Genomic DNA, 26,694 nt, shown 5'->3' on the forward strand with positions numbered 1-26,694 from the left:
TTCATGAACACAGTATGTCTTCATTTATGTAGATATTCTTTTATTTCTTTCATCAGCATTTTACAGTTTTCAGAATATAAGCATCAGCATTTTATAGTTTTCAGTATATAAGTCCTGTATATATTTTGTTGGATTTACAGCTAATTATTTTTTTCCTTTGAGCAATCAATTGTCAATCGTATTATATTTTCAATTTCAGTCTCCCCGTGTTCATTGCTAGTTTATAGAAATACAATTTTTTTTGTATGTTTCCCCTGTATCTGGCAACCTTGCTGAATTCACTTATTTGTTGTAGGATGGCTTGTTTATGGTTGGTTGGTTTGTTTTATAGATTCCTTGGTATTTTCTGCACAGATACGCATGTCATTTGTAAATAAATACATTTTTATTTTTTTCTTTGTATGTTTTTCTTTTTTTTCAGCCTTATTGCAATGATAAGGACCAACAGGAATATACAGCACTATGTTGAACATGTCCCAGGGTCATTAAGGAAAGTATTTTATTTTTAAGTCATTGATTTTTTTAACCTTTGTTATTAACTTCTAGTTTTATTTCATTGTGATTAAAGAAAGTTGACAGCATGTTTTCTGATTGTCTTCCACAATGAAAGATAATAAGTAAAATCAATAAAAGATGATAGATAAAGTTAAGTTTTAATATCCTGGCTCCCATGTTATCTACTTCCCTGTCTTCACTTATATGCTAGGATTTTTCACTCAAATAGATCATGAAGTTAATTTTACACCACATAGCTACTCATTCACAAATAATTTTTGTTGTCTGACACTTAATTGGAGAATTACAGCAATTATTTGGACTCAATATTATGTTTAATTACTGGAAGTGCTCATGCCATTTCCTTCATACCATGACTTTTTCATTCTTAAATTCCTAATTTTGGATCTGCTCTCAATTAAAGTACATCTTCAATTAACTTTTTCAGTGGTGGTAGATTTGCAGCGCCTTTTTATAACTGAAAACTGTCTTTCTGTTGCCTTCGCACATAAGTGACAGTTTGACTGAGAATCAAATATGTAGATGATAACATTTCCCTTCAAAACTCTGTAAACGCAGCTGCATTGTCTTAAGTACTGGATTATTCATTGGAAAGATATATCCAGGCCCTGTGTCTGCCAGAAGATTGGTCACGTAGACTGCCCTTGCTAGCGATGCTTTCGCTAGTAATGGTCCAGTCCTCTTCTCAAGCCATGGTTGGAGGGCAGCACTACACACATAGCACTGGGGTTCTAGCAAGCACTCATCCACTGCAGCTCTCTTGACCTGCCTCAGACTCTTCTCCCACCTCCACAATCTGATTCTCTGATTCCACGATGCACTCACACCTTAGTTCCTTTGGTCTCTCTTATACACCTAACGTATAGCAGCCACACAACTGAAGGTTCAATTTACCACCAGCAGTCCCCTACACAAACCAGTGCACAAGTTAACTGCCTCCCCTTCCCTTCCTGGCTTCTCTGAATGTAGGAAAATTAGCCATCGTAAGAGGCCTCTGGTCATTTCAAAAACTTAATTTTGAGCAGAAAAGGGTGACTTTCCACTTGGTACAAAGTTAGGTCTCTTAGTCTAGTAATAGGACAATGGAAGACAAAGGGTTTCTCCATTTCCAGTTGGTCTTGTTACATCTTGTTGGAGGTGTTGACTGTGAAGGGTGGATCCAATCCAGCACCATCTGCCTTTGAGTTAATGGATATTTCACTGAGATTCCAGCAACTGGTTATCTGACTATTTTCAGTGTTGTTGACCCTGTTCCTCCTATTCTAAGGGCATTTGAGGGCAAACTTGTAAATGCTGCATCAGAGGCTGGTAGCCAAATGTTATTTTCAACCCAATGCCAAGACTCAGTCTTTTCTTGGCATTATCAAGCTTGCAATGTTCAGGGCAGTCGCAGACTTTGTCCCGAGTAAACCAGTGTGGTTCCACTGTGCTAATCATATGAAAAGATGTCCTCTCACAGCATTGTTCTACAACAAATCCCTTAGAGCAGTGGTTCTGAAATTTCAGTGCACAGAAGCATCGCTCGGGAAGCTCATGTTAAAAATTTATTGGGCCTTGCCTCAAAGATTCTAATGGGGCTTAGGGTCCACATTTTTAACAAACATCAGATGATGCCTGCAGGTCGTTCAAGAAAGGTCCTAGGAGAACTGCAGCTCCAGAAGCATCTCCTCTAAAACCATTAGATGTACATTTTTCAGCTATCCCATCTGATAGTTCCGCAAAGCCACCAATGGAAAAAAAGAAAATAAAACCTTGTACCTACTACAATTTCAGAACCTGAGCTGCCTGCTGCAGCAAACTGGAAAATGTGATGCCTTTGTGAAATTTCCTGTTGCTAACAATACTCTAGCACATGCCCCTTGACCAAGAAATAGCACTTATGGGAACTCTACAGATGGATTTCTACACATCTGAAGTGATGCATTTGCCACACTATTCTTAATGGCATTGTTTGTAATGGCCCCACATTGGAAATCACCTAAAGTCCATCCCTAGAGGTCTTGTTTAATGAATTATGAATTATCCATACTTTACATCTATTAAAAATGAATACTTGGGCCAGGCTCACACCTGTAATCCCAGCACTTTGGGAGGCCAAGGAAGGTCAATTGCTTGAGCTCAGGAGTTCGAGACCAGCCTGAGCAACATGGTGAAACCCTGTTTCTACCAAAAATACAAGAAAAAATTTTAGCCGGGTGTCGTGGTGCACACCTGTGATCTCACCTACTTGGGAAGCTGAGGTGGGAGGATCACTCAAGCCTCGGAGGCAGAGGTGGTAGTAAGCCAAGATCACACCAGTGTAGTGCAACCTGGGTAAGAGCAAGACCCTGTCTCAAATACATAAATATTTTACATCTATTTTAAAAAGTAGTATAAGGAAGCTGTCTTTGTATTGCTATAGAGAGATCTTCAAGACGTGGGGTGGACAGGGAAAGTAATTCAAATATCTAAAGACTGGCAGCACCATATAAGCTTCTGCCAGTCAGTGAGGATGCTCAACAAATCAGGACAAATGCCAGTTGTTACACCATGCTGGTGCTTACTAGCCAAATATTAGGAAGAAAAAAATCAAGGTGGAGAACAGAGGTTGCAGTATGTCATCTTTTGTGTGACAACAAACGGGGTGAAGGAAAAGATTTCTGAGAGGATATCCAGAGAAGGGGGTGGGAAATGGGTGGATGGAAAACAGAAAAGAATAAGAGACTTTAAACTGTATGGTTTTTAAACAATTTTTTCAATTTCAACTTTCATTTTAGAAACAGTAGGTACATGTGCAGATTTGTTACACAGGAATAATGCATGATGCTGAGGTTTGGAGTACAGATCCCGTCACCCTGGCAGTGAGCACAGTACTTGACAGGTAGTTTTTTAACCCACCCCCACCCTCAGCCCTCCAGTAGTCCAGTGTCTACTTTCATATTTATGTCCATGTATGCTCAATACTTAGCTCCCCCTTATAAGTGAGAATATGCAGTATTTGGTTTTCTGTTCTTGCTCTGATTTGCTTAAAATAATGGCCTCCAGCTCTATCCATGTTGCTGCAAAGGATATGATTTCATTCTTTTTTATAACTGCATAGTATTCTGCCACTGATGGGCACCTGAGTTGATGCCATATCTTTGTTACTGTGAATAGTGCAGCATTTTGTATTTTTTTGAATCCTGTGAACATACTACAAAAAATACATTTAAAACACTATTTTTAAAGAAATTTGGGGGAGGAGGAGGGATAGATATGCCCAAAGCTTGTGTGATTTAATTTTAATTATATGCTTCTTTGGGTCCCTGCAGTTTGGTGTTTCTCAAAGCATACCCATTAGTGAGAAGTTTGCTGCAGTCGGGGGATGGGAGGAGAGAACCTACTTTGTCTGTACTGGAAAATGGCTATGGTCTAATCAATGATGTTCAGAAAACTGACTGCTTCCGGCTTTATAGAAAGTACAGATTGTCTCCCCCCAGTGGCTCTCAAACCTGGATCCTGATGACAATCACCTGGAGAGCCTTTAATGAATACTGCTGCTCTGATTCTACTCCCAGACAGCCTGCTTTCACTGACTCGAGGTAGAGCCAGGGCACTGGGGCATTTAAAAGATCCCCAGATCGCTCCAAGGTGCAGTCACTGGTGACAGCCTCCTGACTTGGCATGCCTGAGGGGAAGTTCTCAGTATGTACCTATTAAGCCCATTGTCCAGGTGGCTCTGTGCTCAGCCAGGTTTGTGGTCGATGATTCCAGGTGTGCCTGCTGCCCCAAGCAAATCCCTCCTCTCCCTCAGGCATCACCATACTCGAAGACTCAAGCACTTGCAAAGGCCAGGTTCAGAGAAGAAAAGCCAACTTTGTTCAAGAAGTTAGAATTCCGTTTTCTAAATGAAATCAAATATGGTTCTTCCTGAGAATGTAGATCACACTCCTACCACACTGGCTTCCTCCTCCTCCTCTTTCCTCCCCACCCACAACCCCAAGGGCCTCAATTGGAAAACACACTGACATGCACCATCTCCTCTCTCCATGTGTGCAAATTCCACCCTCTAGTGCCTCCATCACCACCATCCCAGTAACGAACAGACTACAAGAGATTAGGTGCACGTATAAACACTGACCATTCCTAACCTGAAACAGATAACGGTCTAGATATATAAAAATTCTACACGCTGAAAATATTTTATGGAACTTATGAATGTAACAAAGGCAAGTGCATCTATATGAGAAAGAGCAATTCCTAAGAATCAAAAAACAAATAATATCTTCCTATTAAAATAATAATTATCCCCTGAAGGCAGCATTGCTAATTCAATCTCACAAGATTCCTCTGAAAATACGCCCTGGCCCTTTCCAGCCCACAAAGCCATGCCTGAAGCTAACAGTGCTTGAATATGTTGAAAGAAGCTCCAGGGAATAAAATAAGGGAAAATTAGAACTTTTAATGTCAAAAAAACCCCAGCTTTTTTTCTCAATGCCTAAAAATCAACATTTCTTAGAAATGCCAGACACTGCAGAAGGCAAAGTGTCCCTAGAAAGACACTTTTCACCATAACTATTTAATATCAGTTCTCTACATGTGACCTAATTGGAGAAGGAAAAGCATTTTATACCCACATGATAATAGACAGAACCAAGCAAGTCCAGGAAGGAAATCCTCCAGTGCTCAAAGGCAAAGTTTCATAAAAAGAAAGTCAAATGGATGGATGGATGGATGAGTGGGTAAAAAATCAACAAACAGAAGATGATGGATGGATGGATGGATGGATGGATGGATGGATGGATGGATAGATGGATGGATAGAAAATCAACAAACAGAAGATGATGGATGGATGGATGGATGATGGATGGATGGATGGATGGATGGATGGATGGATGGATGGATATCAGTTCATACCATTCTCAAAAGACTCTGAAAACCAGGCTATATCATAATTGAAGGTCTTCTGGTAGAAAATGTTAATTTTCTGATTTAAAATATTATCTTCCCCAACCATGCATGCTCTTTCACCTCATTTTGCTCCCAAACCTCTAAATTGTGAAGCCCAACTGTATCAATTAAAAATCTTCTGGCTTGAATTAACAGAACAGCCAACCATATGCAACTTAACCAAAAGGGGCTCATCAATAAATATCATCCCCAAAATAATGAAGTCTGAAAGAAGGAGGTATGAGTGACTCAAGAATGACAGTGCTCTCAGTCAGTGTCGCTACAAATCTAGGCATCTGTTCATAGTCATAATGTGGCTGCCATAACTCCAACTATTATGTCCTCACCTAACAGCCTCCAGAGCAGGAAGAAAGGATGAAAGAAAGTTCTTTCCTACATGACCCAAACTGGGTCCAGTGCCCACTTCTAGACCAATCACTGAAAGGGAAATCATCATGGATCACCATGGATCATGCATGCACTGTCCCCTGGGCACATTGCCACTGAACAAAACTAGAAACAAAGAAGGAATGGCCACTGGATGGGTAGCTAATAGAATCTGCTACAGCATTCATTCTCACTTCCAAATCCCAGATACCTACAAGATCCCCTTCAATCAGAACTGCATCCTCGTAACCCTCATAATTCTCCCTCCAGAAAGACTCTAGTAACCCTTTCCCTTCATGACCACGTTTTCCATCTTCATCTCCTTAGCTGCTTCTCAGAGTACTTAAGATTGGCAAGCAACAGAACCCCACTAAAAACCCCCAGTTCAAGCAAAAGAATAAGTCTGTTACAAGCAAACAGAAACCAGGGAAAGGAATAGCAGTTTGACTTCAACGTACGATTGTCAAGAACCAAGGCAACCGTTTCCCCCATCCCTCTGGTCCACATAACCTCTGAGCCAGCTTCACTTGTCTGTCTCTCTGAAGATAAGCTTTCTCTATTTTTTGATGCACATCGCATGGTTCCTGAGATGCCTGATCCTTCCAGTCTGCTGTTGATGGAGGCTAGCTGGCATTTCTGAATGCTAAGTCCCAGTCCCCAGAGAGAGGATCAGGTGGAGCCATACATGGTTCAATTACGGATCAGCAGGAATGCTGGGTCACATTGTTCCAGCACAGGTGCTAGGGACCACACCTTGGGGCCTGTTTGCCAAAAAGTAGGAAATGCATAGGTTCCTCCCCACCTAGCATCGCTTAGTTTTATTTTACCTATAAATTCTTCAGTATATCTCTACAGATAGGAACAACAAAAAAGCAACCACAATTCCATTATCCCACCCAATAAAAGCAATAACAATTCTTTGTTATCATTTTATAGTTCAGTTAATGTTTCCTTCTCCTTGATTATCTCATAACGTTTTCTTTACAGATGGTTTGTTTGAATTTATTTCCAAATGGGGTCCACACATTGTCTTAGATTGCTATTTCTTTTAATTCTCTTTCTTCACACTTCCATGTCACTGGTTTCCTGAAGAAACCAAGTCATTTCTACGTAGAATTTCCTACATATTCTCTGTATTTCCTGTAAATTTGGAGTTAGATCTTTAGTAACAATATGGCACAGATAGTGTTGGCCACTTCTTTTGCATCATATCAGAAGATGTACAACGTCTATTTGACTTTTTGTGATATTAAGATTGATAATTAGTGAAATTATATGGCGTCTGGGATTTACTTCAAAATATCCAGGATGGAAATAGAGTGACAAGCACTGGGTGCAGATATGGATGAAAGAGGATTAGCAAAGAATTGATCATTGTTAAGGAAATGCATAGGCTTTCAAGTTACCCTAAAAGGATCTATACAAACTGTCTTTATGGGAACTTCATTATTTTGCATTGGACTCCAAGACCCAGCAGGCCAGAAGGCCAGGAAGTAAAAGGCACCAGCCCTTCCAGAACGACCACCTGACCTCCCCGTCTCGGTAGCACAGCTGGAAAGGAGGGAGGAAGCCTCTACCAATTGGCAGTGCCGCATCTTGCCTGGCACCTGTCCTCTCTCTTCTCTCCTCCCCACTCAGCCTCAGGTTGGCACCTGCTCAGGTCTCTTCTCACACCCTCACCCCAACCTGATGACACTCATCCTAGCATCAGAACTCCCCACTGGGCTTCTGTTTGCCAAAATGCTTTCCCACACAGGGGTCCCTGTCTTCCAGCTCACTCCACGCACATGTCTACCTCAGAAGTGAGCTCAGGCTATTTTAAACTACTGTAGCTGTCTGCCATCTGTCTTGTCTGGAGGCCTCCTGGTCTACTGAGAGGAGAATAGAACTGGATTTGGAAACACAGAAACTGAAGTCTGGTCCTGGTCCCACCTTTAGCTCCAGAATCTTGGGACAACCATGGCATCCCTCTTGGAGTGATAAAGAAGACTTCCCTTTGGTTAGTTCCTGGGGCTAACAGGGGCATTAAAGGTGAAAGATTAAAAAAGCTGGACAGTAAGGTCTTTGAGCGTGTCTTCACTGACCCCTAACAATGCCAACCACAGCTGGGCTTTTTTCAGAAATTAATGACTTCCTTTACTTATCTGTCAAGACACAGTGCTCCAGGGGATGAGCCCACGCCGGACTGGGTCCATCTCTGGGCACTGAAGCTTGGAAATGGTTACCATGGCAATCAGCTCTGCTGCCTGCTTTCTGAGCGATCCTAGGCAAGTCATCAATTTCTGTGAGCTTCAGGTTCCTCATCGATGATATTTACAAATTAATAGCATTTATCACTTGACAGCGTGTGGGAATTTCATGAACTGAGTGCTACCCAACAATAACAATAATATTAAATGTTATCTATGTGTTGTGTATTGCACTAAGAGCTTTACACATATTAATTCACAACAACCCTATGAAGCTCATAAGTACTAAATGTTTCTGTTTGAGGACATAACAACAATAACGTTAGAAGGAAAAAATCTAGAAAGACAGACATTGAAAGTTGAATTTAATTTCTTTCCTAGAAACTCCAGATAAGTCATTAGAACACTCTTCAGAACAGCGACTTCATATTTTTTTAGACAGGTTCTCACTCTCTCACCCAGGCTGGAGTGCAGTGGCATGAACATGGTTCACTGAAGCCTCGACCTCCTGGGTCCAAGTAATTCTCCCACCTCAGCCTCCTGAGTAGTTGAGACTACAGGGGGGCACCCCCATACCTGGCTAATTTTTGTATTTTTAGTAGAGACAGGGTTTCACCATGTTGCCCAGGCTGGTCTCGAACTCCTGGGCTCAAGTGATCTACCCACCTCGGCCTCCCAAAGTGCTGGGATTATGGGTGTGAGCCACCATGCCAGGCCTCCATAAATTTCTGGATGGGAAAAAAAATAACTCATCTTGTGCACCTGCCCATCCACACAATACATACCAAGTGTGGCTGCCTTGGGGCATTAGAAATAGTGGTCCCATCAACATCTCCCTCCAATTCTAACATCTTTTCTCAAGGTGTTATCTTTCCCCAGATTAAAGCTTCCCACGTCCAAAAGACAACAGCTGGCTTGGAGACAGCTGTCTCTCCATGTAAGCAGAGTTACTAGGAGGTTTGAGAATCACATAAGCTCTCTACAAATCCCATTTCGACCACAGCAGATGGTAGAAAGACGCCTTACATATACAAAACGTTACAGAAGATTTTTTCGGGGATCCCAGGGGAAGAGTCACATTTCATAGTACACTGTGCCCCACCACCTCATCAATTCTCTCCTCCTCATTGCCCCAAAATCTTCTCCTTCTACTTTGCAGAGCACTCGACCTCTCCTCTTTGAAATCCCAGCTCCAGAAGAAACGGAATTTCATCTTTTCCCTAAGGTTTTATCAAAGTATTTTTCCAGACAAGAAAAAAATAGATCCCTTACAAAAAGAAACTGGTGCAATTCATTTCTTGCCCAAGAAATATTTCTCCAGCATCCATTACATGCCAGGCACTGTCCTAGATGCTGAGGATACAGAAGAGAACAAGTTGTAAGGATGATACCTTCGTCTCTGTGTTGTTACAGGTATGATTACATAGAAAGTATTAGTATGTTAACATGTACTGAGAGGTCGCTGAATTTCAGACACTGCAGAATGCCTTCTCCACATTAGTTTACTTTACTCTTCACAACCCTCTATGAGGTATTTCACTCCTATTTGACAGATGAGAAAACTGAGGCTCAGAGAGGTTAATAATCTGCCTAAGACCACACAGCAAGAAAATGGTAAAATCCAAACTTAAATCCTGGTCCATCTGGGTCAAGAGTTCATGCGTTTAGCCAGCATCCTGTGGAGGTCACATCAGCCTTTAGTTTCTAATTGTTCAGTAACTCCCCTGAGCCTCCAAAAAGGATCTCAAACTCTGTGGCCTGGCATCAAAGTCCGCCTCGTATTTTCTACTACAATTTCCCACAAATGTCCTTCCAGCCGCCTAGATTCCTGCCATGGTGAAGGACTAATATGTCCTGAAAACACTGTACACTTTCTCTCCTCTGAGCCATCCCTTATGCAGCACCCTCTTAAACCAGTCTGCTCTTCCCCCTCTCCAAAACTCCATTACAAAACTCCAGCTTTATCTGACAAAACATCTCCTTAAACACTAGATACAGGTCAGGTGTGGTGGCTCAGGCCTGTAATCCCAGCACTTTGGGATGTCGGGGCAGGCAGATCACGAGGTCAGGAGTTCAAGAACAGCTTGGCCAACATGGTGAAACCCCGTCTCTACTAAAAATACAAAAACTAGCCAGGTGTGGTTGTGAGCTCCTGTAATCCCAGCTATTCGGGAGACTGAGGCAGGAGAATCACTTGAACTTGGGAGGCAGAGGTTTCAGGGAGCCAAGATCGTGCCATTACACTCCAGCCTGGGTGACAAGAGCAAGACCCCGTCTCAAGAAAAAAAAAAAAAATACTAGATACAAAAATCACCACCTCCTCCAGGAAGCCCTTCCCTGTCCCCCAACAGAGGTGCATTTCCCAGCTCATATCGCCCACTGTCCTCCTTTTTCTACCTTGCCCCAGCTCCTAACTCAGTCGCTTGTCTATTATGGATGTTCACTAACAGCATCTCCACCCCCTGATGGAGGTCACTTCCTTATGCAAGGCCTGAGTTCCATTCATCAGAGGGTCCCTGACTGCATGCATACCAGAGTGCCTTGCACAAGCTCTTGCTCAATAAATGTCTGTAGGCCGGGCGCGGTGGTTCATGCCTGTAATCCCAGCACTTTGGGAGGCCAAGGCGGGCGGATCACCTGAGGTCAGGAGTTTGAAACCAGCATGGGCAACATGGTGAAACCCTGTCTCTACTAAAAATACAAAAAAAATTAGCCAGGCATAGTGGTGGGTGCCTATAATCCCAGCTACTCGGGAGGTTGAGGCAGGAGAATCGCTTGAACCTGGGAGGTGGAAGTTGCGGTGAGCTGAGATCAAGCCATTGCACTTCAGTCTGGGCAATAAGGGTGAAACTCCATCTCAAAAAATAAATAAATAAACATCTGTGGAAATAGCCCTATACATTCTTTCATTTCTATATATTTCAAGAGTATTTCCAAAGCCAGTATCCCCAGTCTGAGCCCCTCCTCTCTTCTCGCCTGAATCCACTGAGCTCTTGGCAAAACCGCAGCACACTCCATGACTGCAATGACCACTCATGTGCAGCTGAGGCCCAAATCTCTGCCCTGAGCCCAGATCCACGCCCTAAGCCCCAAGATATCCACATGCCAACTGGTCTGTGCCATTTGGACACCAACTAGGTATCTAAAAGGGAGACAGCCTTCCCTCAAAACATGTTCCTCCTCCCATGGTTCCATCTCTGTCAGAAGCACCACCAGCCCACTTAGTACCCAAGCCAGAAACCAGGGAGCCATCCCTGACTCTCTCATTCCTCCTACACCAAATCAATCACCAAATTCTCTCAGTAACACCCCGTAAATATTTCTTGAATCTTTCATCCACCTCTCTCCTTCCTCTCCGCCACTCAGGAGTCCTCAAGTCCTGCCTAGATTACTACCACCGCCTCCTAACCCAAGATCCTTCCTCCAGCCTTGTCACTGTGAAATTCATTTTTAACGGCAGCCAGAGTGGTTTCTAAAAGACAAATCTAATCATGTAATGCTTAGAAAAAAGAAAAAGCTCTGTACTCTCAGAATATAATGTACACTCTTTCATGGGACAGATGAGCCCTTTATGATAGGGTTCCTGACTTCCTTTTCTCTGAACTTGTCCCTAACCACATCCCCTGCCCTGAAAATACACAAACATGCCCTTCATTCCAGCCATGCCAAAGTTATTTTGGTTCTTCAATCCTCTTGTGCTTTTGCATATACTATTTCCTCTGCCTGGAGCACTCTTCCCCTTCTTTTCATATCCTCCTTTACTTAGTTAAACCTATCATCCTGAAGGTTGGACTTTGATATCATTTAGTCCTGGAAGCCTTCCTGATGCCTTCAGTTAAGCACCCAACTCTACGCTCCCACCATGCGCTTACAGCCATCAGAGCACATGTGTCACTGTACAGGCACCTGCCTGGTTAGCCGTCTGCATTCTTTACCAGACAATAATTTTGGTAATAGCAGAGGCCACGCCTGTTGTGTTCACTGTGGGACACCTCAGCACCACCACCACCACCACCACTATATGCAATAAGAAGTATTCAATAAATACTTTAATGGATAAATACATTGACCAATGTATACATCAAAGCTTTTGAGAAAACTTGATTTTAAAAATCTGGCAGGGCAATTTTTTGAAGCTTGGGAGCTGCCTTGTAGACTGAGATCTTTTACCTGAATTTTGGGTAGCTATCCAAAGGAGAAGAAATTATTATATAAAAGATGCCTGCACTCACACGTTTATCACAGTACAATAGCAAAGATATGGAATCAACTTAAGCATCAATCAATGGATGACTGGATAAAGAAAATGTATATATATTTTTATATGCACATATTAATATACATATCATATCTACATATATAAATATACATATCATTGTGTGTATATAGACACACACCACCATATATAAACATATACACATGTGTGTATATGTATGTATATCTATACATACATACACACAATAGAATACTACTCAGCCATAAAAAAGAGTAAGACCTTTGATTTTATTTTTTTATTATTATTATTATTTTGTTTTGAGACAGAGAGTATCGCTCTGTCACCCAGGCTGGAGTGCAGTGGGGTAATCTCAGCTCACTGCAACCTCCGCCTCCTGGGTCCAAGAGATTCTTCCGCCTCAGCTTCCTGAGTAGCTGGGACTACAGGCACCCGCCATCACACCCGGCTAATTTTCATATTTTTGTAGAGACGGGGCTTCACCATGTTGGCAAGGCTGGTCTTGAAGTCCTGACTAAAACAGGGTCTCACTCCGTCACCCAGGCTGGAGGGCGGTTGTGTGATCATAGCTCACTGCAGGCTTGAACTCCTGGGCTCAAGAGATCCTCCTGCCTCAGCCTCTCGAGTAACTGGGTCTGCAGGTGCACAACATGATGCCTGGCTAATTTAATTTTTATAGAGCTGGGGTTTCACCAAGTTGCTCAGGCTGGTTTCAGACTCCTGGGTTCAAGTGATCTTCCTTCCTCAGCCTCCCAAGGTTGCTAATATTACAGGCATGAGCCACCATGCCCAGTCTGAAATAATGTCTTTTGCAGCAACAAGGATGGAATCCAAGGCCATTATCTTGAAAGACATAACTCAGAAATAGAAAGTCAAATACTGCATACTCTTACTTATAAATGGTAGCTACATAATACACATAGACATAGAGTGTGGAATAATAGTCATTCTCCAATGGCTACTGAGTGACTGTTGAATAATAGTCATCCTTCTTAGAAGGATTGGGTGGGGGACTGAAGGATAAGAAATCACTTAATGGGCACAAGGTACCCTATCTGGGTGATGGATATACCAAAAGCACAGATTCTACCACTAAACAACATATCCATGTAACAAAATCGCACTTGTGCCTTCTAAATTTATGCAAGTAAACATTTTTTTAAAAAAATTTAAGAAGTCCTCATGTTTGGAAGAGAGACAGGATGACCTCAGGCAGGGATGCTGGGTTTTGACACTTCAAGGCTGACAAGACAATGTCAAGAACGGAGTCCTTGGCACCTACTAGAAACTGGGAATGCAAGCTCTCTGCCCTTGGAAACAGCCAGCCTTAAGAATACACGCATCCTGGTCAACGAGAGGAGGGTCAAGCCCAGGAAGAGAGTTATTATCACAGCTAGAGATGGCCAATGACAAGTCAGGTCTGAGAGAGCCCCAATGGGCAAGTCCTGCAGAATGAAAAGGCAGAGAGGAGTGATCCTCTAAGATGTTGCCAGGGCAGAGGATGGGGACCCCAATGGAGGGCACCTAGGCAAGATTTTACAGGAAGAAATAACCAAGAAGTAACAATGTCAATGCTTTCCTATTTTGTGTTCTTTCCATTCCATTCTCTCTTTCCTCATCTCTCAACATTCTTCTTGTCATTGTGCTCCATTCTTCCTCCACTGAGGGGTCATATTGAGGGAAACTAGAAGGCAGTTACATAACTATACCCCAAATGTGCTAATCAATGGTCAGATATTGACCTAGAAGACCTTACCTAATGAATTGCAATAGGGTCCTCCCCCTTGGTCTCAGTCTGTTAAATCATTTTACCCAGGTCCAGAATGAACCTATATAGAGTTTACTCATTAAATCAGCAGATAACATGTGATTGAGTGGGTCTAAGAAGACTTTGCAGTTTTGTTGTTGTTGTTTATAATTGACAAGTAAAAACTGTATACATTTGTGGTGTACAACATGATGTTTTGCTACATGTATACATTGTGAAACGGCTAAATCAAGCTATTTAACATACGCAGTTTTTCGTAGTGAGAACACTTAAAATCCACTCTCTTAGCAATTTTCAACTATACAATATATTGCAATTAACTGTAGTCACCATGGTATACATGGAGCCTTTGGGTTTTAGGATCAGGATGTAGAGGTAACTTAGTTTATTAGGAAGTAACTAAACAAAAATAAATATTAGAGGCTTATGTTTGGGTATTGAAAAATTAATTAATACATGTGTCACAAGAGGAAACAGAAACTAGAGGGTTAACAACATGAACACAGAAATAGAGAAGTTCAGTTGTGTGGTGGTCACCAGATCAAATATTCTGATTCTCCCCTCCTCCCACGTACACAGCAGTATGATACTTGCCCAGCCACTTTGAAGTTAGGCATGGCCATGTGTATTAGTCTGTTCTCACACTGCTATCATGATATTGCCCAAGACTGGGTAATTTCTAAAGGAAAGAGATTAAATTGACTCACAGTTCCATATGGCTGGTGAGGCCTCAGGAAACACAATCATGGCAGAAAGTGAAGAGGAAGCAAGCTTAAACCTTCTCATATGGCTACAGGAGAGAGAAGAGTGAGGAGTGAAGGGGGAGGAGCCCCTTATAAAACCATCAGCTCTTGTGAGAACTCACTCAGTATCATGACAACAGCATGGGAGAAACTGCTCCCATGATCCATTCACCTCCCTCCAGTTCTCTCCCTAGACACATGGGGATTACGGGGATTACGATTCAAGATGAGATTTGGGTGGGGACACAAAGCCTAATCATATCACAATGTGACTTGCTTTGGCCAGTGATACATGCTTGTCAGTGACAGGTGTTTATAGGGAGTGCTTCAAGGGCCAATATGAGACTTGCCAATCATTTTCCTCCCTCAGTGATCATGGAAGCATGCTTCAAGTTGTTGTGCCTCTATTGGGTAGGTCACTTCTGTGACCACAATGAGTAACCCCTTCCCTTACATGTTCACCCGTAACAGACCAGGTTGAATATGGTTGGGACCAGAAATCATGCCTGGAACTATGGAGATGCCAGTATCATCTCAGTATTAGGAGAAACTCTGTCATTATTAGAGCTGCACAAACACACCATTTTGGGAGCAGTGTGTTAGTAACTGAAGACTGGACAGTCACCAATGGTGTGCTATGAAGGGAATTCAAGCATTAGACGGTTCAGTGAGTATTCACTTAACCTTATTTTAATAACAATATCAAACCCACTCTTGGTACACATAATTCAGGTAGTGTTAATTCCATCCAGAACTCCAAGAGTAGATAAGGGTGGTCAATCAGCACATTGCTTTCTCACTGGCCCCAGTAGCTAATTTAGAGCCTGTGAGAGAAGGAGGTGCTCTTCTCCGCATGGACTTGAACCTAGAGGAAATGTGAGTTGAGCTTCCACAGCCGTCTCACCATGATGAGAGGAGGGTCTTCCATCTGAGGAGGCAGCCAATACAGAAGCAGAGATGGAACAAAGGAAACCATGTCCTGGAAACATAACAAACCCCTGGATCAGACTATATCTGAAGGCAGCTACCCTTGGACTTTTTGGTTTTATAAAGGTAATAAATTCCCTTCTGAATTAAGCTAGTTTGAATTTTCTGTCACCTGCCATAACCAAGATTCCTGCCTCATACAAAGAGTGGTTGAAATACATGAATTTTAAGGTTCTGTCCAAACCTGAAGTTTTAAGATTCAAATAACAGCATTCACTAGCTAACTACGTTTAGCATTAGAAGGTGTAGGTAGCTAGGAGAGTGAAAAAAAAGGTAACTCTAAAGAACAGACAGATCTATTAAGGCTGGACAAGTCTGCAACAATCTAAACTCTGTCTGTAACACTGGCTATCTAAAATAAATGCCCTCTGGATCTCAGCCAGTGAGTGTGGCTCATGTGGACATTGGCCACCATTCTACCCATGAAGCCGTAATTATAAATCAAATCACATCTCCTGATCCCTCGGTAAGGTGCAGCATTGTGTTATGTTCGCAGGTGCTGCTGTGGCTAAGGCCCTGGAGGAAGGGTAGTTTGCTATTTTTCCTTTTGAAAATGTGTTGTCAAAGCGAAGGTGTCATTTAGAGAAAATGCAACTGAGTTTCTACAGAGATCATTCTGTAATGACCAACACAGTCACTGTATATTTCAATGTTGACATTCCCAAGATGTATCATAGCTCTTTAACATGCTATCATCACACAAAAAAACTAGGTAGTTCTGCTAAATAATATTTGCATATAGTCTTAAAAATGCGAATAGAGTATAGATGAGAGGTTGCAGAGTTCTAGCCTAGAGACATCTTTTTTTGGTCTATACCACATCTTTAATAAAAAGAAAAACAAGAAATTTCGCATGAAATCCAGATTCCTGGCTTCCCTTGAAAAAGCAGAAGAGCTGGTAGCCCTAGGACCAAAGGAAAATTTACTACTGGTGCCCCTTTAAACAAAACATCCACTATTCAATTCAACATGGGTTCCTACCACCACCTCTGTTTTATACCCACCCACTTCACCCATTTAGGCCTCCTGCCTAGCTTCTGTAGGATTTGAGTCTGCAACCCTTTTACCTTTACAAATTTGTCCACAGATAACTATTAAGACGTCATTTTTATCAGCCAATGTCTTTTTGAACATGTTGGAATTCAATGTTTTCATTATCATCCGACAGTGTTCTATGCACCATAACACCAAACATCTCAGTCAGTAATTACCCATGAACTTCCATGCCTCCAAGTCTTTGCTCATACTGTTGCCCTGCCTGCTCTGCCCTTTCCCTAAGTTTTTGCTGATTGGAACCCAGCTGAGCCTATAAGATTCAACTCAAATGCCGCCTTCTTCTGAGGCCTGCCTTGATGCCCACCCAAGAATCAGGGTTCAGAATTAACGATCTATTTCCTGGCTTTATTGTAATATATGAGGGTATAGCATATCTTTTTCAATTTTTTTTCTTTTTTTTTGACAGAGTCTTGCTCTGTCATCCAGGCTGGAGTGCAGTTGTGCAATCTCAGCTCACTGCAACCTCTGCTTCCCAGATTCAAGCAATTCTCCTGCCTCAGCCTCCCAAGGAGCTGGGATGACAGGTGGCTGCCACCACACCCAGCTAACTTTTGTTAGCAGAGACCGTGTTTTGCATGTTGAGCAGGCTGGTCTTGAACTCCTGGCCTCAAGTGATTTGCCCACCTTGGCCTCCCAAAGCGCTGGGATTACAGGCGTGAGCCACCGTGCCTGGCCTAGCACATCTTTATCACACCTTAGCCCTTATTTCTTCCCATTTTCTATAATAGTTTATGAGGATCAGGCTGTCTCCTCATGAGACCAAAAGCTCTTCAAGGACAAGCACTAAGTCCTCAATACTTTAATGGCAACTTAATCACTCATAAGGTACTAGCATCTTACCTGTCTTTTCTCATTTAAACCCCACACAATCCCTATGAGGTAGGTCTTATTAATATTCCCATTGGAAAGATGAGGAAACTGAGACCTAGAGAAACTCAGAGCCTGAGAGGTCTTCTTAAGCCCTATACTACTTGGGCACACATTCTTCATCACCCTGTGATATGGGTTGGCTGTGTCCCCACCCAAATCTCACCTTGAATTGTAATAATCCCTGCATGTCAAAGGCGGGACCAGGTGGAAATAACTGAATCATGGAGGTGGTTTCCCCCATACTGTTCTCACGGTAGTGACTAAATCTCAGATGGTTTCATAAATGGGAGTTCCCCCGCACACGCTCTCTCCTGCCTGCCACCATGTAAGACGTGACTTTGCTCCTCATTTGCCTTCTGCCATGATTGTGAGGCCTCCCCTCACAATTATAAATTATAATTATAAATTAGGTGTGTCTTTATTAGCAGCATGAGAACAGACTAACACACTCTGCATGTAGAAGGCAACAGAATGTGTTGGGTGGAGCTGAACACTTCTGTTAAGTAACTTCCACCAATTCCTGCAGGACTCTTGAAGGGCTGTTTTTCCCCTCTTCCATCCCCTTCCCCTGGGCTTTTCCCAGCCCTGAGCAGCCTGTCTCACCCACTCCTCTCTCCAAGAGTATGCAGAGAATACCACTCTCTGCTCCCACACACCGCCTGACAGGAAAGCTGGGTAACCTTCCCTTATCACACCAGCCTTTCCAGGGGCTCTGCTTCCCTCTGAAATTACATTAAATTGTTCCATTAGTGTCAAAAAAGGAAGATGCATGATACTTTTATGAATTTCCTTTTTTAAAGAAAGTTATCTTCAGAACTGTACTCCTGCTGACTGCTTCCAGAAAGTTGGAGGTTATTTGGGGGCAGAATTTATTTGCAGAAAAACCACAAAATTGGTTTAAATGCCAGAATTTATTCTAGCTGGCTTGCTTGAATCAATACAGATGCAATAATGCAAAATCATAGGAGTCAACTTGAATAGAATTTCTCCAAAGAAGACACATAAATGGCCAATAAGCACATGAAAAGATGCTCAGCATCACTCATTAGCAAAATGCAAATCAAAAACCACAATGAGATACCACCTCATACCCATTAAATGGCTACTATCAAAAAAAGAAAAAGAAAATAACATGTGTTGGTGAGGATGTGGAAAAATCCTTGCACACTGTTGATGCGAATGCAAAACGGTGCAGCCACTATGAAAACAAGCATGGTGGTTCCTCCACAAACTAAGAATAGAATTACCATTTAATCTAGCAATTCCACTTCTGGGTTCATAGCCAAAAGAATTGAAAACAGGACCTCAAAGAGATATTTGTACACTCCTGTTCATAGCAGCATTATTCACAATAGCCAAAAGATGAGAGCAATCCAACTGTCCACTGACACATGAATGGATAAGAACGTGTAGCCTATAAAGCAATGAAATATTCAGTCTTTAAAAGAAGGGAACTTCTGACACACACAACAATGTGGATCAACCTTGATAACATTATGCAAAGTGAAAGAAAGAAATCTTAAGATGACAAATACTGGATGATTCCACTTATATAAGATACCTATAGCATTCAAATTCATAGAGACAAAGTAGAATGGTGGTGGCCAGGGGGTGGAGGAAGAGGGAATGGAGAATTGTTGTTTAATGACAGAGTTTTTGAGTTTTGCAAGATAAAGAAGTTCTGGAGATCTATAGCACAGCAATGTGATCCTACTTTCTGGTATCTGCAATGATGGCATGTTGCTTGTGTACCAAGAAAGACTAATAAAATATGCTCCATTTTGAAATAATGAGATATATGGTTATATCACAGAGATCATGAAAATATATTCAGGAAACCTATCCAGTATTTTTGCCAGACTCCAGGAAATTTCGGAGTTTTTTTGTTTTTGTTTTTGTTTTTTTGCAAATTCGTCCATGACTGTGTTCTAACATAAGCCTCAGTATTCAAAGCATATTCACATAGTATCTTCCAAATGTGTTTTATAAGTAGTATAATTTGATTTGGTCTTGGATGTATCCTAGGGAATATTTCAAAAGTCATAGAGCTATAGTAACTTTCGTGCAGAAACTTTCTCTACTCCTGGGTCCTCGACAACTTATATCCCCTACATCACACTGTAATGAAGGCTTAAAGATATATTTGATGGATAATACATTTACAGAACCCTTTAAAGAATACATGTTAATTTAAACAACAAAATGAATGTTTCATCTTTGAAATAGTCATCTTAGAAGGTTTAACAAAGAAAACTGTATCTAAACAGAATTTCTAAAGAGGATACTAGAAACATGTTTGAGCCATAACAAGTTCCTTAGAATAAGTGAATAGCCAGATTATGTTCAAAGCAAGGCATCTCAATCCTTAATCATAAAAGTATTAAAGCTATGAACTTATCTGCAAGCACAGCATTGGCTGATCTTATCAATTTTTTTATACAGCACTCTGTTTTGTTTTGTTTTTTTTTCATTTATAGCCTCTCTGCAATTGTACTTTTGAGTCCTATTTAACTCGATAGTTATTTAAGAAAGTATTTTTTAATTGCTTGACGCTTAGGTTTGATTAGATATTAGTTTCATTTCATCCCTTACAAAAGTAACACAAAAGGCCTAGCGTGGTGCTTCATGCCTGTAATCCCAGCACTTTGGGAGGCCGAAGCGGGTGGATTACTTGAGCCCAGGAGTTCGAGACCAGCCTGGCCAAATGGCAAGACCCACCTCTACTAAAAATACAAATATAAGGTAGGCCTGGTGGTGTGTGCCTGTAGTCCCAGCTACTCGGGTGGCTGAGGCATGAGAATCTCTTGAGCCCAGGAGGTGGCGGTTGCAGTGAGCCAAGATCACTCCATTGCACTCCAGCTTGGGTGACAGAGTGAGACTCTGTCTCGAAAAAAACAAACAAACAAACAAAATAAAGGTAACACAAAGAACAAGTCTTTAATAAAGGAAACTCAATCATGTGAAGTTGACTGAAATTTAGGGAAAAGATAAGTCTCTTCTAGTAGACTTCACCTACTCTATGAAGGACAGACCATTATTTCCTATGTCTTCCCACAGAAACTCCCACTACTTCTCCATCACCACCATATAAAGCAGTTTGGCTTTATGTCTTTGTTGGCTCCCTCCCATCCCTCCAAGTGTCAAAACATCCCCCATCCCAAGTCAAACTGCCCCTCTTGTTTAGAGATTCACAAAACAATCCCCAGCCGGTTCTAAGAAGTCTTTTGCTGTTCTTGCTGATAAACCCCATTTCATTCATTCCCCATATTTTCCTCTCATCTTAGTCATTTGAAATGTTTCCTTGACATATGCCAAACTTTCAGGGTAAGTCACGTAAGATCACCAAGAAAGACAAAGAAACCAAACGTGAAATGTGTTGATCAGTCCTCCACACCCTGCCTTCCCTTTGGAGGCAAATGTATGTTTCTAAGACAGACACGAAATTTTCTCTTGCTTTGAGTCAGCTTTACAAGATCACTTACCCTCTGATACCCAGTAATATGTCTTGCCACACACTGCAAAAACCATCTGATCCTCTCTCTGGGCCTGTGATGAAACCTTTTCTCAACCAAGTAGAAATGAAGGGCAGTGCCTCTGTTTTAAATGTGGTCCATCTGAAGAATTGCAGAGAAGTCACAAATGGCCTTCTGCCAGCGACCATCACCTGGCATGTGGCTCACCAGCTCTGCTTTGCCTCTGTCATCAGGCCTGTGGAGGCCAATCCCATTCATAATCAGGAGCTGCAGTCCCTCCTAATTTTTGAATGGACATCCTTCCTCCAGCCTACCCCAGGCCGGGCCATATGAACAAGAAGCTTGGACAGAACCACAGGAAGGGTTTCTGAGTCAATATATCCCAATTTTGGAGACACCCCAGGGATGTCCATACCATGGACCATGATGCAGTCATAAAACAGAATGAGGTGGCCGGGCATGGTGGCTCACGCCAGTAATCCCAACCCTTTGGGAGGCAGGTGGATCATCTGAAGTCAGGAGTTTGAGACCAGCCTGGGCAACATGGTAAAACCCTATCTCTACTAAAAATACAAAAATTAGCCAGGTATGGTAGCACACACCTGTAATCCCAGCTACTCAGGAAGCTGAGGTGGAAGAATCGCATGAACCTGGAAGGTGGAGGCTGCAGCGATCCAAGATCACACCACTGCACGCCAGTCTGGGTGACAGTGCGAGACTCTGTCTCAAAAAAATAAATAAATAAAAATAGAATGAGGCATTGGGTGCAGTGGCTCACTCTTGTCATCCCAACACTTTGGGAGGCCCAGGTGAGCCTATCACTTGAGCCCAGAAGTTTGAGACCAGCCTGGGCCACATGGACAAACCCTGTCTCTACCAACAACAATGAAAAAATATATATATACAAAAATCAGTCAGTCATGGTGGTGTGTACCTGTAGTTCCAGCTACTCGGGAGGCTAAGGTAGGAGGATTGCTTGAGCCCAGGAGGCAGAGGCTGCAGTGAGCCAAGATCACACCACTGCACTCCAGCCTGGGTGACAAAGCCAGACTCTGTTTCAAAAAAAAAGAATGAGGATGTTCTACATGCACTAATATGGAACAAACACCAAGATACAGGATATCGTGAAGTGAAGAAAGTAAGGTAAGCTAACATTTGAATGTATGTGTTTGAGGAAGAGAAAAATAAATGTATATGATGTGCATGTACATTATGAACTATTCCCAGAAGTATACACAATAAATTGGTGGTATTAGTTGGATATTGGGTGCCAAAAAGGAGCCAAACAGAGTGGCCTAAGGGCTAGGGATAGGAGAGAAACCTTTCAATAAAAGCATTAAAGCTCTTGTGCCTTTTTAATTTTGAACCAGTGAGTACATACAACTATTCAAAGTTAACTTTCTACAAATGAGACCATAGATTACAGTCATAGAATAAGATACACTGATGCATAAAAAAAGATACTACAAGACCGAGCACAGTGCTCAAGCCTGTAATCCCAGCACTCTGGAAGGCTGAGGTGGGAGAACTGCTTGTGGCCAGGAGTTCAAGACCAGCCTGGGCTACATAGTAAGACCTCATCTCAAAAAAAAAAAAAAAAAAAAATTAGCCACATATGGTGGCATGCACCTGTAGTCCCAGCTACTTGGCAGGCTGAGGTGGGAGGATTGCTTGAGCCCAGGAGGTCGAGGCTGCAGTGAGCTGTGATCACACCACTGCACTCCAGCCTGGGCAACTAAGCAAGACCCTGTCTCTAAAAAATTAAAATTAAAATTAAAGAAAAGATACTGCAGATCTATATTTCTTAACTTGGAAAGACATTCATCATATATTAATTGTGGGGTAGGGTAAAAAGCAGATTTCTGAATAAAGTGTATTAAGTTTGGTTTCTAATTTTAATTTAAAATACATATAAATGTAGATTGATTAAAATATACTAAAACATAAACTGAATGTTAATGATCGAGCTTTTTCTGAGTAGTGGAATTAGAGGTGATTTTTATTTTCTTCTCTTTGTATACCTTCGTTTTCTAATTGTGCTATCATAAGTAAGCATTTAAGAATTGTAAAAAATATTTTTAAATTAAAAAAAAATCCATCTTTGGCCGGGCGCGGTGGCTCAAGCCTGTAATCCCAGCACTTTGGGAGGCCGAGACGGGCGGATCACGAGGTCACAAGATCGAGACCATCCTGGCTAACACGGTGAAACCCGTCTCTACCAAAAAAATACAAAAACCTTGGTGAGGTGGCCCGGGCACCTGTAGTCCCAGCTACTCGGGGAGAGCTAGAGGCAGGAGAATGGCGTGAACCGGGAGGCGAGGCTTGCAGTGAGCTGAATCCGACCCACCGCCCTCCAGCCTGGGGCTGACAGAGCGAGACTCCGTCTCAAAAAAAAAAAAAATCCATCTTTTTTTTTTTTTTTTTTTGATCTGCATCTCGCCAAACTTCGTGATAGTAGCGATCTCAGTTACTGATTATCAACTGAAAAATTATCTTTCTGCTTTTTTTTTTTTTTGATGCAAGATCTCACTTTTGCCCAGGCTGGAAGGCAGTGTCCACTAGCAGCTGGGACTACAGGTGCAGGTCATCACGACCAGCTAATTTTTGTATTTTTTATAGAGACTGGGGTCCCACTGTGTTGTCCAGGCTGGTCTAGAACTCTTGGGCTCAAGCAGTCCTTCTGCCTCTGCCTCCTGAAGTGCTGGGGTTACAGGCGTGAGCCACGGCTCCCAGCCTCTGCTTTTGTTCCACACAGTTCACTCCTTCCGGGGCAAGGCAATGGCTCTGACGCTGCTGCAGGACTTCATGGTGAATTCCTTATTTGGAGGGACAGCATAGGGGCCGCCAGGAAATATCGCCGTGGCCAGAAGCGGAGCAAGGGAGAGAGGTTTTTAAAAGGCAGGGCTGTAAACCTCAGCATAAAATAAGCAGCCAGCCTCTCATTTCAGACATGTAAACAGTAATGTGTATTCATTACAACTGCATTAGTCTAAGGAGTCCCCAGAGATCAGGGGCTAACGGGAGAAGGGGTGGGGGAGACGCTGCCAACTGCACCTGCTGTTTTCTAACACAGTGCAAACAGGTCAAAAGCAGGTTTCTGGTGCATGTCACAGACAGAAAAGGCCACCCAGAGGGGCTTCACAACCCCCATCCATCTTGTTAAAGGTAAACAGAGATGGAGAAAACAGAAGCACCCAGGACCCCAAACATCTAGCCTGGACTGGTTTGACCCCAATGTGCTCTGCTTAAATGGTTTTCAAGGAGAATATATGCTCAAAAGCTGAGGCACAGTGGACATCACCAGTATGGTCCACTGCAGAGCTGGACTGGCCCATGAAGGGGACACTACAAGCGGGCTCCTCCCCCTTCCTCTAGAACCCAGGCATCGCCCAAATGAGTGAAATCAATCGGGCAGAAGAGCTGTGGCCAACATGTATTGAGAGCTCCCTGTTTTAAGGGCTGTGCAGGTCTTAACTCATTTAAACCTCCCAACAGCCTTGTGAGGTGGGTGCTATGTCATCCCCATTTATAAGTAAGGAAAATGAGGCATAGAGACATTAACTAATTGGCCCAAGATCACCCAACCATGGGGTGGTGTCCAGGCTTACAGAGAAACCTCACTCCAGAGCCCACAATCTTGGTTCCAACACCATTCTGCCTCTGCCAGATGCTCACCAAGCATCCAATTCAGGGTGGAGTTTCAAGACAGTGACTTATGAAGCTGTGCTAAGGATCTTCTGGGTAGCTAATGAGAAAAGGAACCACCACTGCCAAATCCACAAATGCCAATGGTGGGCTGTACTGGCCCCACTGTGTTGATTAAGTTACTGAGGCTTAAAAACCTGAGGATATTCCAGCTGTTCAGGAAGCTGAGGCAGGAAGATCACTTGAAGCCAGGAGTTTGACATGAGCCTGGACAACAGAACAAGACCTCATCCCAAAAATAATAAAATAAAATAAAAATTAGCTGGGCATGGTGGCACATGCCTGTAGTCTCAGCTATTCCGGAACTTGGGAGGTTGAGGCAAGATTGCTTGAGCCCGGGAATTTGAGGCTGCAGTGAGCTACAATTGTGCTACTGCACTTCAGCCTGGGCAACACAACAAGAGCCTGCCCCAAAAGAAAAAAAAAAACAGCTTGGGAATACTTCCATATACTGGGGAGCATTCCCACTCCTACAACAAGATTAGAAAATGGGGGTCATCTCTGTCCCAAGGCAAGTGGCACACAGGGGGCACAGCTAAGGAAACTCAGAGAAGCGGCAAAGTCCCTGGAGGGAGGGAACAAAGTTCCCTTTTCCTTTCGCAGAGCATAAAGCCAAACATCACCCGCACAGGCACCCTGAGATGAAGGACAAGGAGGACTCAGGAGATTTTAAGAAATTCTTCAAGCCTTCCTGCACTGAGCCAGAAAAGTCAGAAGAGCTTCCTTCCCCCAGAAATGGAGCAGATCCACAGCTTCATGCTTATTTTTCCCTCTCCTAAGATATTACCGTTCAGACTCAAGCTTTCAAGGCTAGCCAGTCTGACGTTAACCATTTCTGTCACATCATTCTCCTCCCGCACTCAGAAACGACTAGCTTGGCCTTCCCATTTCTACGACCTTGGGAAGAAGGGGAAGCTGAAGTTCACAGCTCCAAGTCTGCCTTTTCACCCAACAGTGGGCACCATTGAAGGCTTATCTCCCCAGTGATGTCTACGCTGACTACCTCCCTCACCCATGGTACTGGGACTCTATGATCCCCTCCTTGACTAAGCCTGGCCAGTCAGATTTTTTTTTTTAAAGACATGATTTGGGCCCAATAAGAGGAAGGTCGGTCTGGCTGAAGGAAAGAAAGGGAACTGGGAACTGGAAGACAGTTGGGTCTGCCCTTGTGTCCTCTCGGCTTCTCCTTGTCCATATTCATTGTCCTGGCCTCTGGGTACACCTGCTTTCCTGTTCCTTACCCTACATGTTGGATGGAAGATGGCCTCCCAGGGCTGCCTGGTGTCCACCTCCTTGAACCTCAGCCATCATTCCGAAGTCTGTGAAAGAATCTGATTTGCCTGCAATCCCAGCATTTGGAGAGGCCAAGGTGGGTAGATCGCTTAAGCCCAGGAGTTCAAGACTAGTCTCTACAAAAAATACAAAAATTAGCTGGGCATGGTGTCACACATCTGTAGTCCCAGCTACTTGAGAGGCTGAGGCAGGAGGACAACTCGAGCCCAGGAGTTCGAGGCTGCAGTGAGCTTTGATTGCACCACTGTACTCCAGCCTAGGCAACAGAGCATGACTCCATATCAAAAAAATAAATAAATAAATAACCAAATAAATAAATAAATAAATGCCAGGCACAGTGGCTCACACCTGTAATCCTAGCCCTTTGGGAGGCCAAAGAGGGCAGATCACCTGAGGTCAGGAGTTCGAGACCAGCCCGCCCAACAGGGTGAAACCCCATTTATACTAAAAATACAAAAATTAGATGCATGTGGTGGCACACGCCTGCAATCCCAGATACTCGGGAGACTGAGGCAGGAGAATCACTGGATCCCAGGAGGCAGAGATTTCAGTGAGCCTAGATCGC

At 42.9% G+C, this 26,694-nt stretch overlaps 1 protein-coding gene across 4 annotated transcripts in view; it reads right to left on the bottom strand.

Annotated features, from left to right (window-relative positions):
• The window catches only part of PRKCB (protein kinase C beta), a 383,326-nt gene that overhangs the window by 282,350 nt on the left and 74,282 nt on the right, over positions 1–26,694 (bottom strand). For 2 of the 4 annotated variants that reach the window (XM_021931830.2, XM_021931829.2), the window contains exon 3: positions 15,650–15,724. The exons of the other annotated variants lie outside the window; for them this stretch is intronic. In XM_021931830.2, the coding sequence (XP_021787522.1) occupies positions 15,650–15,724 (75 nt within the window). The remainder of the gene's footprint in view (positions 1–15,649; positions 15,725–26,694) is intronic. 4 annotated transcript variants of the gene reach the window in all.

The sequence above is a fragment of the Papio anubis genome, chromosome 18, assembly GCF_008728515.1.
Source record: "Papio anubis isolate 15944 chromosome 18, Panubis1.0, whole genome shotgun sequence".
Taxonomy (NCBI): Eukaryota; Metazoa; Chordata; class Mammalia; order Primates; family Cercopithecidae; genus Papio; species Papio anubis.